The 14025-nt window shown below is 50.1% G+C and overlaps 1 protein-coding gene across 1 annotated transcript; it reads right to left on the bottom strand.

Moving 5' to 3' along the window:
• Nucleotides 1-293: 293 nt before the first annotated feature.
• Nucleotides 294-1907, bottom strand: LOC117876495 (DNA topoisomerase 1-like). The gene has a single exon (XM_034768759.1). It carries the CDS (start codon nucleotides 1905-1907, stop codon nucleotides 294-296), a length of 1614 nt encoding a protein of 537 aa, XP_034624650.1.
• Between the last annotated feature and the right edge of the window lie 12118 nt (nucleotides 1908-14025).

Below are 14025 nucleotides of genomic sequence, written 5' to 3'. Positions count from 1 at the left end.
AAACCCCTGAGTAATTTCCAACTAAAGCCAAACAGCAAGTGATCACTTCATTCATGTTTGGAAACAGTTGCCTAGTAAGAATCATCTCCAGTGCACTGGGCTACCTTTGTAAAGCAGGATTCAAATTAAGCGGCCTTAGCCCCATGGAGCCTTCTTGGCATGGCTTGATCATTTAAACAGTGCCCGTAGAATCAGCTCCCACATGGTTTCTCTTGATCTTCATTTCCATCTCCAAATGCTCACACCGGCCACTGGGCACTGTACTCGGCTGGAGAGCACCATGAAACAGGAGACTAGAATTCAAAGTTCTCATTGTTCATGTGAATGGCCCAGGCAAATTTATCACGTTGGGCTTCGGTGTAGATTTCCTCCACTGGAACTCCCCATTTTATACACCATGCCACAATGATCCTTGGGTCTATATAGTACAGTTTGGAGCTGTTCAAGTTTAGCTGCTTGTTTTCCTCCATCCTGCTCTTCACATCCAATTTCCTCAGTTCGTCTTCTTTTCTCTTCACATCATTCCTGAGCTCTTCTGTGTTGCTGTCTTGCGTGGCTCGCTCTAGCTTTATCTTTAACATAGAAAGTTCATCTCTGCTGGCCTCAATTTGATCTTGTAGCTCAAAGCAACGCAGTTCCGTTTTTGTCCGCTGGTGGTTGAGGAGTTCTGCGACTTTTCTGTTGGCTTCGTTGAAGAACGAGACCTTGTTCTTGATGTGATGATCAGTGAGATTTTTCAGTTGCTGTTCCATTGTTATGCAGGCATTGAGTGTTCGAAAGACCTTTGTTGTCAAGCCCTTCTTTAAACCTTTAAGATACATATTCAGCACCTGGAAATTCACTTGATCAAATAAATCCGCTTCACCTCTCTCCCCCTTCTCCTCCTTAAACTGCTGGAGATTCCTAAACACCTTCTCTTCCACTGGCACTGTTTTTTTGTATAGGACGGAACTTTTACCCATGAAATTAAACTCGACCTTTTTTGTTTCTCCTTTCTGGTCTTCATGTAGTGTCACATGCTTCACTCTGAGGGAGCAGCACCCAAAAGTATTGGCCGTCATCCCTTCTTTAGTTTTATTACCTACTCTGAATCCAAACTTGTCAATTAAGTAAAGCACAACCCCCCGCTGCCGCAGCGACTTGTCCTCAGAATCCCAGTCCTTGCGGTACTGTTCCTGAATCTGGTCTCTGTGGTGCTTCAGGCTTCGGACAACTTCATACTTCTTCCAGTCCTTTTCTCCCATCAGTTTAGAGCTGGCATGTGGCATCATGTATTTGACTTTTCCCGGGGGGCTCTCTTTCCAAGAGGCCAGCCAAATAACTGCAGGGTTATGCTGAACTTGTCCCCAGCGGTGTCCTGACGGGGGCTCAGGAATCTCTTTCTCGCTGCAGTTGATGGTGACATCTTCTGGCAGGATCTTCTTCTTCAGCTTTCCCCGGTTGGGTGAGTTCCTTCCAACAAACAAGCTAGGGGGGCTGATGTTATAGTTCCCAATTCTCTGTTTGTGGCCATCCAAGAAAAAATAGCCAAATTCCTGTTGTACTTTTTCATTGGTTTTCTTTCTTTTGTAGTAGGCAGCCATCTCTCTAAAATCACATTGATCCAAAGCAGTAATGATCTCCTTCACCTCCGGTGACATAGTGTCCTTCCAGTCAGTGAAGAAGTTTTTGCAAAAGGTCTCATCTTTGGTCAGCGCATGGTCCAGCATTTTGGCATAAAGGCTGGCAACTTCTTCTGCTTCCGAATTGAGTGTCACAGTCTCCTCATTGTAATAAAACTTGATATTGTCGGGCAGTCGTTCATAGGGGGGAGGAAATGCTGGACCATTGTGTCTCAGGGACGTCCATTTGATGCCATCTTCATACTTCGGTTCCTCCTCCCACCATTTCCATATTTCCTCCTCCATCATCTCTCTTCTCCGTGCCACAGGCTAGTGTCTGAAGAAGCAAAAAAGAAAGGTCCATGATGCAGCTCTGCAGTTTGCAAGAGAGAAATCAAATGGCAAAAATCAAGAGAATAACAGCACAAAGTCACTACACAAGCGCCTGAGACCCTGTCTACAGCATAAACATAAGCATGTCAAAGATCCTGGTTCTATCTGTGTAGCAAACACACAAGCCTTTCCACTGGTCATTGTGAAACTCAGGTAAGGTCCTTTGTACAAGAGCGTTCAGGGACTATGCTGATGACTAGAGGTGGGTGAAATGTTTTTCATGAATAGTTTATTCGCCAAAATATGCGTGCACACGCGCACACACACACACACACACACACACCTACCTCAGTGGTTAGGGCACTCAGCTGGGATGTAGGCAACCCAAGTTTGAAGCCCTGCCGTGGACTTATTCAATTCACTGACTATGGTCAAAAAAAAGAGAGAGCGCGAGATTTACTTGAACCCAAACTATTTTTTTGTCAGAACTGCCGCTGAACAATCTGTTCTTTGCCCAGTTGTCAGCATGAGCACCCACAAGGCCCAGCTGAGACCAGGGACCCCACTGAGCCAGGCACCATACAAACACAATAAGAGACAGATCCTGCCCTGAAATACTTATCATCTCTTCAGTTGATAGGCCCTCCCAGGCCTGGAGCCGGCAATAGCCACTGGGAATTAGCTGCGTGCACCCCAGCTGCATTCACTAGGTGAGGCATCACTGTATTGAATGATGGAGGGATTAGTTGGAGCAGCTTGGCAATGATGTGATTGTGATAGATGATCGGGGGCTGAGGCCCTCTGGGGGTGTATGTGAACCCCTCTCCCTGCCCCCTGTATATGTGATCAAAGGAAAGCGGGGAATGGATGCCTTGAAAGATCCCGTATTCCTCATTGTGTCACTAATGGGGCACAGGGGTTTTCTTGCCATGGGGACTGTTAGTAGTGAGCTAGGAGATTGATGCCAACTGACAGAGGGGATGCATAGAGTTTTACAGAAACAACAAGGAGTCTGGTGGCACCTTAAAGACTAACAGATTTATTTGGGCATAAGCTTTCATGAGTAAAAACCTCACTTCTTCGGAAGTGAGGTTTTTACTCACGAAAGCTTAGGCCCAAATAAATCTGTTAGTCTTTAAGGTGCCACCAGACTCCGTGTTGTTTTTGTAGATACAGACTAACACGGCTACCCCCTGATACTTGACAGAGTTTTACAGGTACCCCTTGGAATGGCCATCTGCATAATAATTCACTCAAGAATAGCATGTGAGGTCTGTACTGAGAGCCTGTAGCCCACTGAGGCCTGGAAGGCAGGGCTTGTGTTGCCTGTGGCTCACGGAGTTGGGGAGCTGACCCTTTGCAGACACAGACAAGCTGGTAGCGGGGTGCCAGAGATGAGGGTGGTCTGTGAGGTTAATGACGGTGAAGTGACAGTATCGTGTTAGATGCCATCCTATGAATAAGGGCGAAGGCGCTGTAAAATATAGCAGATGTACTCTTCTTTCTGGGCAGTAGCCAAAGTGTAGGCATGTAGGGCTGGTGTTAGTCCCCCTGTTCTGTACAGGGCAAAGGCAGCGTGCTCAAGAATAGGCATATGGGGCCATCTCTCAAAGAGGGCAGAGTTAGGGTTACATGGGCGTGTACCTTAATGCTGTATTTCCTTATTTTCACCAGGTTGAGTTTTGCTGAATTCAGTGCCCTGGAAGGGCACAAGATACCACTGGGCAGCCTTCATTCTGCATTAATGAGGGTTTTTTCTGCCATTTATTTACCTAGGTTTTTTTAACAAAAAGTGAAATGTTGTGGGTAGGAGTTCATATGCATCTAGGCAGTTGTACTTATCATGTAGCTGTGTAGTTCAGATGCTCCTGCGGCCCGGTCATGATGATAATACCTAGCTCTTACCAGCAGCAGATTTTAAGGAGGCAACACCATTATCCTTATTGTACAGATGGGGTAAACTGAGGCACAGAGTGGTGAAGTGACTTGACCAAAGACATCCCACAAGCCAGTGGCAGAGCCCAGGTTTTCTGAGACTGAGACGGCTGGTGGGGGGAGGGAATCGACGGGAGACAAAAGAAAAAGCAAGAAAACAACCAAAGTGATAGGAAGGAAATAAAGAGGACTACACGAGAGCAGTGAAGGGTGGAGAGAGAAAGAGCCGGGAAAGCAGGAGACTGGGCAATAGGGGTCAGAGTGTGGACACTGGGCAGTAGACTGGCCAGTCCATTGCAAGATGGGAAGGCAGGATCTACTCCACCAGGGGAGGCTGGGAGACCCCACTGGAGATGCATTTTAATGGAAAACGACAGCAGCTGTTGACTTTGTCGCCCCCTGCTCCGATACATGACAGGTTCCGCCCAGAGATAAGACCCAAACTCCAATAATGTGACACACACTGTGACTAGGCTTAGAGTTTGCAGTGAATCTGTCTGCGATTGAATCTCTTTCATCGGGGGCCCAATCCTGCCAAACTCCTGCTGGCCCAAACAGCCCCACTGTGGCTAGACCAGGATCTGTTTGCTGAACTAAACCCTCTTACCGGCACCGCTGTGCTGGGGGTGTGTGAATGGAGGGGGATGTAGACAGAGCTCCAGGGAGCTTCCAGTGTTTCAAGCACCCTGGTGTCTAACCTTGCTCAGAGCAGGTCTACTTGACAGCAGGGTGCTTTACACGCCCATGGGTGCATTGTTACGAGAGACAGTCGTGGTTAGCCAAGATCTCCGAGTGTAGGCATAACCCTGGAGTTCCAGGGGGCTGCTTGCATGGGAAAACACTTCCCCCACTGCCCCGCATAAATAGGGATTTTCAGAACAGGAACCTTCACCCTGACAGTCACCAGCCTGCCTCTAACCCTCTGATAGCTACACAATCTATTGATGTTAATAGCTCCCTCTCTTCTTCCTAAACCCTCTGGCCTCAGGGACTTGCCGATAACTAGGGCCCCACCAATTTCACAGTGGTGAAAAACATGTCACAGACCGTGAAATAAGCCCTTCCCTGTGAAATCTGATCTCCCCCGTGCTGCTGGGAGCACCCCAGATGGGGGCTCCTGGCTGCAACTCCCGGCCGGGCTGGGGAGGCACAGGACTTCTCCTGCCCCTGCCTGGCCGCTCTCAGGGGGAGATCAGACCCACCTCCGGGTGCCTCCCCCTGCTGCAGGAAGCTCTATGGCTTCCCCATTCTGCCCCCCCCCGAGCGCACCCCGCCCTCGCTTCTCCCCCTCCCCCCCAGCACCTCCTGCATGCCGTGGAACAGCTGATCACGGCAGGCAGGAAGCACTGTGAGGGAGGGGGAGGAGTTGATCGATCGGGGGGGGGGGCTGCCCGTGGGTGCTGAGCACCCACCATTTGGAGCACCCACGGAGTTGGCGCCTATGGCTTCACCACTGCAGCACTACAGCAAGAGGAGGGGTTCTCCCATCGGCATAAGTGATCCACCGCCCTGAGAGATAGTAGAATTCTTCCATTGACCTAGCACTGTCTGCCTGGGGTGGGGCAGGATAGGTCAGCTTAACTACGTCACTCAGGGGGGTGGATTTTTCACACCCCAGGTGATGTAACTGGGTCAGCCTAACTTTTCAGTGACGACCTGGCCTGACTCGTCTCTGCTAAGCTGCCCCTGGGAAGTCCAGAGACGAGGGACCCACTCTCTGGAACCCCGGAATGGGAAGACGGGTTAGTGTAGGCAGAACTTTGCAGACCAGAACAAGAGCTGCCGGGGGACCCTGGCTGGAAACTCTTTGCTAGGGGGAAGAGTTTTGTTTTCAATGGGCTAAACTGTGCCCTCAGTCCCAGCCTCGACCTAGGAGCGCAAACTGCCACACCCTAGGAGCCGCTGTTTGCTCCCTGCTTCCTCCTTGCTCTGGGAGAGGGGAAACAGTTTGCTAACTGTGCCAGCAGCAACTTACAACATCCATGGCCCAGGCGCAACTGTGCTAGCCGGGAGAGGGGAGAGGCCGGGGCAGAGCATAGCCTCTGCACATTCCCCACCCACTTCTGTGCCTATTTATTCACTCCACCCAGGCTCAGTGGAACCTGAGTAGGGCTGGGTTTACTCTTCGTCCGAGTCACAATCCAGCGTGAAACACTGAACGTGAACTCCCAGGGTGATGCTGTGCCAAAAAGGGCTAATGTGATCATTGGATATATTAACAGGGAAGTAGTGAGTAGGGAGGTGATTTTAGCTTCGTGTATGGCATTGGTCCTACCAATCCTGGAATACTGCATCCAGTTCTGGGGTCTGCATTTCAAAAAGGATGTTGACAAATTGGAGAGGTTGCAGAAAAGAACTGCAAAAACAAACAAACATATAAGGGCTGGAACAAATACCTGGCAGCGAGAGACTCATAGAGCTCAACCTATTTTAGCTGATCAGAAAGAAGATTGAGAGGTGACTTGCTAACAGTAGAAGAACTGACAGGGGTGAAAATACCAGATACTAAAGGGCTCTTTAATCTAATCGGGAAAGGCTGAACAAGAACCAGTAGCTGGAAGTTAAAGTCAGACAAATTCAAATTAGAAAGTAGGCACCAATGTTTGACGGTGAAGACAATTAACCATAGGAGAATCCACCACTTTCCTACAGAGATTGTTTCATCTCGTGGCGTCTTCAGATCAAGACTGGATGCTGTTCTGGAAGATCTACTTTCCTTGAATCATAGAATCATGAAAATGTAGGGCTGGAACAGATGTTGAGAGGTCATCTAATCCAGCCCCCTGCGCTGGGGCAGGAATAAGTATCCCTACACTCCCCCTGATATGTTTGTCCAACCAGCTCTTAAAAACCGCCAATGATGGGGATTCCACAACCTCCCTCGGCAACCTGTTCCAATGCTTCACTTATTATTAGCTTCATCCATTATTAGCGCTCCTTCACTGCCAAGTAGTGGACCTACAATTTCCTTCATCATTCTCTTGCTCCTAATGTATTTAAAGACCTCTTTGTACCTTTTACTTCCCTTGCTAGGTGTAACTCATTTGTGTCTTATCCTTTCTGATTTTGACCCTACGTGTTTGGGCTATTCTTTTGTACTCATCTTTAGCAATGTGTCCATGTTTCCACTTTTTGTAGGACTCCTTTCTGATTTTTAGTTCATTAAAGAGCTCCTGTCTTAGCCACACAAGTTATTGGGCTCACCTTCAGGCCAAACCTGGTAAATTTCCACACCCTCCTCCTCCTCCTCCCCTCTCCCGCAAGTGAATGGTACAGGAAGTTGTGAACATCCAAAACCAGGATTATAATGGAAGCTGATTCTGCCACTCCCACCTCAGCCCCTGCTTTCCTGTCACCCCAGTGATTTGTCCTAGAGTCATAGAGTTTAAGGCCAGAAGAGATCACCACATCATCCCATCTGACCTCCTGTATATCACAGGCTACCAACCCCACCCACATCACCTGTGTGACACATCACCTCCATATTGGTGCACATAACAAAATTCATGTGGCGGGATGGGGTTGAGGGGTTCGGAATGTGGAAGGGGGCTCAGGGCTGGAGCAGAGGGTTGGGTTGGGGGGGTGAGGGCTCTGTCTGGGAGTGCAGGCTCTGGGGTGAGGCCAGGAATGGGAGGCTCAGGGCTGGAGCAGAGGGTTGGGGTTTGGGGGGGTGAGGGCTCTGACTGGGAGTGCGGGCTCTGGGGTGGGTCTGGGGTGAGGGGTTTGGGGTGCAGTGGGGCTCCCCAGGGCTATGGTGGGGAGAGAGGACTCCCCCCAGCTCTCTCCCCACAGCAGAACCTGGTCTTTGGGGGACAGGCACCTGTCCCCCAGCCATGGCAGGTTCAAAGCCGGGCCAGGGCCAGGGGAGGGGCGCCTGTCCACTGGCTGTGGCAGGTCTGGGCTGGGTTGGGGCCAGGGAAGGGTCCCCTGTCCCCCGGCCATGGCAAGTTCAGGGCTGGGCTGGGTCGGGGCCAGGGGAGGGGCGTGATGGCAGGTCCGGAGCTTGAGGAGAGACATCTCTCCCCACCACAGCCCTGAGTGCATGTGCGGCGCTTAATAAATAGCTGCATAGCTTAGAGGGAACTTAGAACCCAGATAATCCTGATAACTGACCCTCACCCCACGCTGCAAAGAGGAAGGCAAAAAAAACCCCCAAGATTCCTGACAATTTGACCCGGGAGAAAATTCCTTCCCGACCCCACATGTGACAATCCGTCAGACCCTGAGCACATGCACAAGATCCAACCAGCCAAGCACTGGAGAGACGTACCACCCCAGAGCACCCTCCACCCTGAGACGTTCCCATAGCAAACTCAACTGCCCTGTCACTGCCACAACAGTCATAATCATTAGTCCAAACTACCAATGTGCGATTAACCATCTCCCCACAAAGACACAGATTTACTAGCTCCCAGACGAGAGTTAGGACGGTGTGACGCATGGCCAGAAAGGGTTAAACATCCTGCCAAATAAATAACCCTCAAAAGACATGTGCAAAAATGTTAAACATCCTGCAAAATAAATAACCCTCAAAAGACAATCACTGGGACCCCAGTCACGGAAGGTTTTTACCTTGATCTCCACTGATCAGGTGCAAATAATGATGTGTGACAGGGAGGCTTCACAAGGTATTTTAGGGGAGTGGCGCTTTGCCCTTGGCAACTGTCCTCCTGACTGGAGGAAAACCAAACCCCACAGATACTTGGCAATGCTGACACAGCTGACGTAGCCGACAAATCATAATTTGTCCAACCCAGCAGCTCCTCGGGAGTGTGGGAAGCAGACTTTTGGGTGTTTCCATTGCTCAGTATAATTCTGATCTCCAGCCAATTCCTTCCATCCCAGGAGGAACGACTCATTTAAGATGGATAGGTGCTTGTCAGACCAAAGCAGAGCATTGGTGCCTATGCTCTTGGGACCCATCTCCAAGAGCGGCTACTATCTGATGTGTCAGTTGAAGGCAAAATGCCTGTTGCCAATCGTATAATGTTCTACATGGTACATGGGTAAAACGTGTCTCCCAGAGACATCCGCCTCCCACAGTCTGAAGCCTGAGTTTTGGTTCATCCTCAGAGTTGTGGGCATGGCATTGAGGGAAATGTTCCTCTTCTGGAAATTGGGGGTGTTGATGGATTGCTCCTGTGTCAATGGGGTCTGTTCCCTTAGGAGGATGCCTGTGTTAGGGTCTCCTTCGTTGTGCTCGTGTCTCTGCGTGGCCCAAGGGATGGGATTGTCATTCGTTCCTGGGAACACATGTATGAATGGGCCTTTGACTCCTAAACCCAAACCACTGTTGTTCCACCCACAGTGCAGTCCTGGTAAGTGTACTTCCTTGCACCAGTCCCAGTCTGGTACCATCCCACCTCCATGGGGGTCCTGCCTTCATAGGCACAATGGAACCGCACTGAGATGGAGGGGCATATGGTTCCACCAGGCTGCCTTGGCAGGGGCTATTTCTACTGATCCAGTTGCAGGGAGCATATCTTCCTATCTCACAGAGGGGCCATAGGCTGGATCCAGCACTGTTCCGAGTGCAGGGGGTGGAGATGGAGTCTTAGGGTCATGCACCAAAGCACAAAGTCCCAATTGTCAGCTGGTGTCGAGTGTCACAGCATTCTGACCATCAGCTGGTGTGGTTAGAGGGCAGGCCAGGAAGAGTCTAGCATGTTGGATGTGTAGCGAGGAAGGATAGCTACTGACTGAGGTACTGGCCTGGGGAGCTGGGTTTATGTTCCTGGCTTGGCTCCTTACTCTGGCCTGGACCTTATCAGCACAATCTAGCCACGAGACAACAATCTGGCCCAGGGTTCCCCTTAACCAAAGGGAGGCCCAGAGTGGTATAGGGGAGTCACATCTTACGCGGGGGTTAGGTTCTAAAGTCAGCGCATAAGGCGAAAATCACGTATAGTCAAATTACCATTGAGTGTAATGGCGAGTGAAATCGCCCGCACTACAGGTACAGTATTTAAATTGTTATTTTTCTCTTTTTTGTTTTGTTTTGCTGAGCGCATATGGTTAAAATCGCGTAAGTTAAATGCTCCTATGATGCGACTCCACTGTACTTCTCTCCTTGAGCAATTTATACTTGCTGGGGTCTGAAAGCAGCGGAGGAGTTGGGAGGGTCAGGGTATCACAGGGGGTCCATGGGATGGAGCAGGCATGTCGGAAATGAAATGTGATGAGTCGGAGAGGAGCACATGCACAAAGCCTGGAAAACTTCAGCCCCAAAAGTGAATGTTGAAGAAAGTTGTGAACCTCTGAAAATTGGAGGCTTACAATGGAAGCTGCTTTGACTCCCTCCACATTGACCATAACATCCCCATCCATCATCCTAGTGGATTTTCCTGGTAGCTCCCATCACCAACCCCACTGCCCTGTATGACACTTCCTAGGGATACCCAGGGCTGCAAGACACCTCGCTGCCACCTCCCTTTTCGGTCTGTGCCTGCTGGAGGCAAGCTCCCAACTCCACCTGCCATGGGCTACACAAGCACTCCTCCCTCAGCCTACTCCCTCTGCTGTCCCTCTGCAGGTCAGGAATAGGTACACTCCAATTTCCACACCCTCCGAGCACCTCCCTGGCGCATCCAGCCCCTGCTCCACTGGACACTCACAGCCTTCACAGTTTTCTTGCTCCCAAAGAAGCAGTATGCTCCAGCCTACCAGTTTCACCTCTGATTACCGGGCTGCTTGACACAGCACTTAGATATGTTTATAGTGAAATCAAGTGAAAGTTTATACATACATAACTCCTTAAACATCATCCATACGTACATTTTGCAATGATTATGATGATCAGTGGGCTCTTGGTAGAGACCTCACATGCCACCCTTTGGGAAATTTAGTATGTGTATACCTGTGACACTAAGCACCCCTGTAGTCACACCCTGTAATAATCTTTGTACATTGCTATCAATAAGTATCCATAATTCCTTATATGGTGTCAATACATACAGTACACAATGATATTAATTACCAGTGTGTTGACATTCCCCTCTGGTGTTATCTGGACTGGTGATCTGCTAGGTCACTCCAATCCTTGACTCTGGGAGCCAGCCTTACCCCCCTCTGCTGTGAGAACCCCCACTCCTGGGCTGTTCACACACAGCCTCTGGCGTGTAAGCTGCTGCTTGGATTGTGCAACCGAATGACACTAGCCAATATCTCCGGTCCCAGACACAACCCTAGGAACCTCCGTCTTGCAGTGACCGGTTCTGCCTGTTGGATGCTGCAAGCTTATATGAGTTCATCAATTTAACAAAGAAATTGATATGAACCAGGCTTGTTCTCCCAAGGGGAAGCTCTGACACACTTCAAACCAAACGCACTGCTTCAGGTAGAATAAACAAACAGATTTATTAACTATAAAGGTAGATTTTAAGTGATTATAAGTTAAAGCATAACAAGTCAGAGTTAGTTACCAAAAGAAAAGAAAATATAAGCACGTAGTCTAAACTCCCAACCCTATTAGACCAGGCAGCAACTAGACGAAGCAGTTTTTCTCACCCCACTGGATATTGCAGTCCTTTATACAGGTTTGTTCCTTAAACCTGGGCCGATCTCCTGTGTTAGAGTCTTGTCTTCCTCCCAGTGTCTTGGTTGCTTGCAGCAGAGGTGGGGCAGGAGAAGGGCCCCAGTATCCGCTCTGCCTGTTTTATACCCTCAGTTCATGTGCTTGTAGAACACAAGTCCAGGCAGGTCTGTGTGGCATTGCTGAGTCTCTTCAAGCAAGGTTGAGCAATTCCACTGGTGTGGCCTCAGGCAGGTGAGTCATTGCATTGTAGCTCCCTTGCTGGACAATGGCTGTTGATAGGCTATTTGACACCCCGCCCGGGCGTTGTTACTTTCCTTTCTGTTGTTTTCAGTGAAAAACAATTGACTAAAATAGAGTAGATAATGGCAGTCACACAGATTTTATGCAGATTTTATTTATTTTTATGTATCGCTACTAAAGATAGTGTACAAAGTATCAAACGTGTGTTTCTGAGATCTGTGTTAAAACTCCAGAACTGATACCTCGAGGCTTGGGATTAGGAATATCTTGCTGTATTATCTTCTGATTGTTCTAAATTTACATATAAACTTTAAACATGGCTTTAATTGGAGTTTGTAGATATTTTCGCCTTCTTTATATAACAATTAGATACAATGCTCCTGTCAGTTAATTCCTAAATTATTATCTGCAAAAACCTTAGCGTTTTCAGGTGCCTAAGTAGTCCCTGGAATCATGGTTAAAGTTTCCTCCCCCCGCTTCCCCAAATCTGAAATGGTGCCTTGGATGAGCCAGGAGGCCCTGGCAAGATGCAGCCCCCATGTGATAGCGCGAAGCCCGCCTTGAGCCACATGCCGAGCACCAGGCTCCACAAGCCACAAAGCAGAAGGGTGTCAATACACCATATACCAGGCCGCCCTTACTTCTGCGCTGCTGCTGGCGGCGGCGTTGCCTTCAGAGCTGGATGCCCGGCCAGCACCCACCGGTATTAGGTCGCCCTTCCAGAGCTTACCTTGTGCCAGGGCTGAGTTCTAGCCTCTGGCATCTCTTTCAATATAAATTAAACACTGGGGGAGGCAGTGTGGCCCAGAGTTGATGGGAGGGGGAGAAGCCCAGGGAGCCCGTGGGGGCCAGGAGTGATGGGGGGGATGACAAAATACAAGTTCGCCAAGGGTGCCATTTTCCCTAAGGCCGGCCCTGCTGACACGACTGGGCCAGAGGGAGGGACCCATCGGACATCACCACCTCCAGTGACCTCAGCTGACTCCTAGACTCCACCTGCAATGTGGGACCCCGCCCCCAACGTGTGGCCTTTCCTTCCCCACCTCATTTCTTCACTTTCCCCTGTTGCCTTTGGGTTAATAGGAGTCTGGCTTAGCCAACCAAGACTGTGTTTTGCAACAATGCCGTAAGCATGTGACCAGAGAGGAGGAAGCAGCTAAAAGCAACGCCCTGAACAGCCTGACGCTGGTACAAGTTTGCCAGGTCTTGGCGTGGCTGCTAACACTGTGGGCTCGGCCAGCGGTGCCAACTCTCACTTGCAACCTCACTGCTGGAGAAACGAAACCAAATGCTGCATTTTCTCTTTCTGCTGGGTTTTCCCCCCCCCCCCCCCATGTGAGTTTGTCATGTTTTGCCTTAAAGGAAGCAGGATCAGACTTCAGCAACAGATCCAGCCCAGCTCAACTAACTTTTTGGGGGAGGAAAGAGAAAAGGGACAGTTATGACCATCTTTAATATCACCTAGAAGATTGTTACATGGGGCATTTTTTCCTTCTAAAAACTCTCTCCAGCTAAAAGGAAAGGGAATAAGGGATGTTGGTAGAATGAAAACCTTGCTTAATAGTTTATTTTTCAAAGGCTTGAACTGTTTTCCCTTCTTTTTCTGTATCTTTCATAAAAGATTTAAAACATTTGTGATAATGTGTTTGCCATGGGACAAAGCACGCTGAGGTCTCTACCTACCAAACCCGGAACCTGGCTTAACTGTTTAATGTTGTAGAGTGACAGGGACATATCAACACCTTTGACTTCGGATCCATATATTCTAGGGTTACCATTCGTCCGGATTCTGCCGGACATGTCCGGCTTTTTTGAGTTAAAAATAGCGTCCGGGGGGAATTTGTAAATGTCCGGATTCCCCCCCCCCCCGCCCATGCAGAGCGCACGCGGCTGACAGGGCAGCCGGCCGGATCGTGCCACTCGCACGGGGCTCTGGCAGCCAGAGCCCCTCCTCCACTTCCCCCTTCTCTCCCCTGCAACCTGAGACCACTCCCCTCCTCTCTCTCCCTCCCTCCCCGTCCCTGCATTCGCAGATCGCCGGCCGGCCGTTCGCCTCGGGCCTCCGGCAGTCTGGAGCTCCTCCCCCTGCCCCTTCTCCCCCTCCCCTGCTGCCCAGCGCGCCGCCCCGCAGCACTCTGTTCTGAGCGGCACGGTAAGCGGGCCAGGGGGTCGGAGAAGGGGCAGGGAGGTTCTGGAGGGGGCAGTCAAGAGACAGGGAGCAGGGTTGGATGGGTTGGGAGTTCGGGGGGGCTGTCTGGGGGTTGGGGGTGTAAGGTTCTGGGCAGTCAGGGTACAGGTAGGGGGCAGTTAGGGGACAAGGAACAGGGAGTCTTAAGTAGGGGGTGGGGTTCTGGAGGGCAGTTAGGAGCAGGGGTCCCAGGA

The sequence above is a fragment of the Trachemys scripta genome, chromosome 4 (assembly GCF_013100865.1).
Source record: "Trachemys scripta elegans isolate TJP31775 chromosome 4, CAS_Tse_1.0, whole genome shotgun sequence".
NCBI lineage: Eukaryota > Metazoa > Chordata > Testudines > Emydidae > Trachemys > Trachemys scripta.
The sequence above is the reverse complement of the archived record's forward strand: the minus strand, read 5'-3'. Positions and strand labels throughout refer to the sequence as shown.

Excerpts from the sequence above, each read along its gene's own strand:
- LOC117876495 (XM_034768759.1), bottom strand. The coding sequence starts at position 1,907 with ATGGAGGAGGAAATATGGAAATGGTGGGAGGAGGAACCGAAGTATGAA.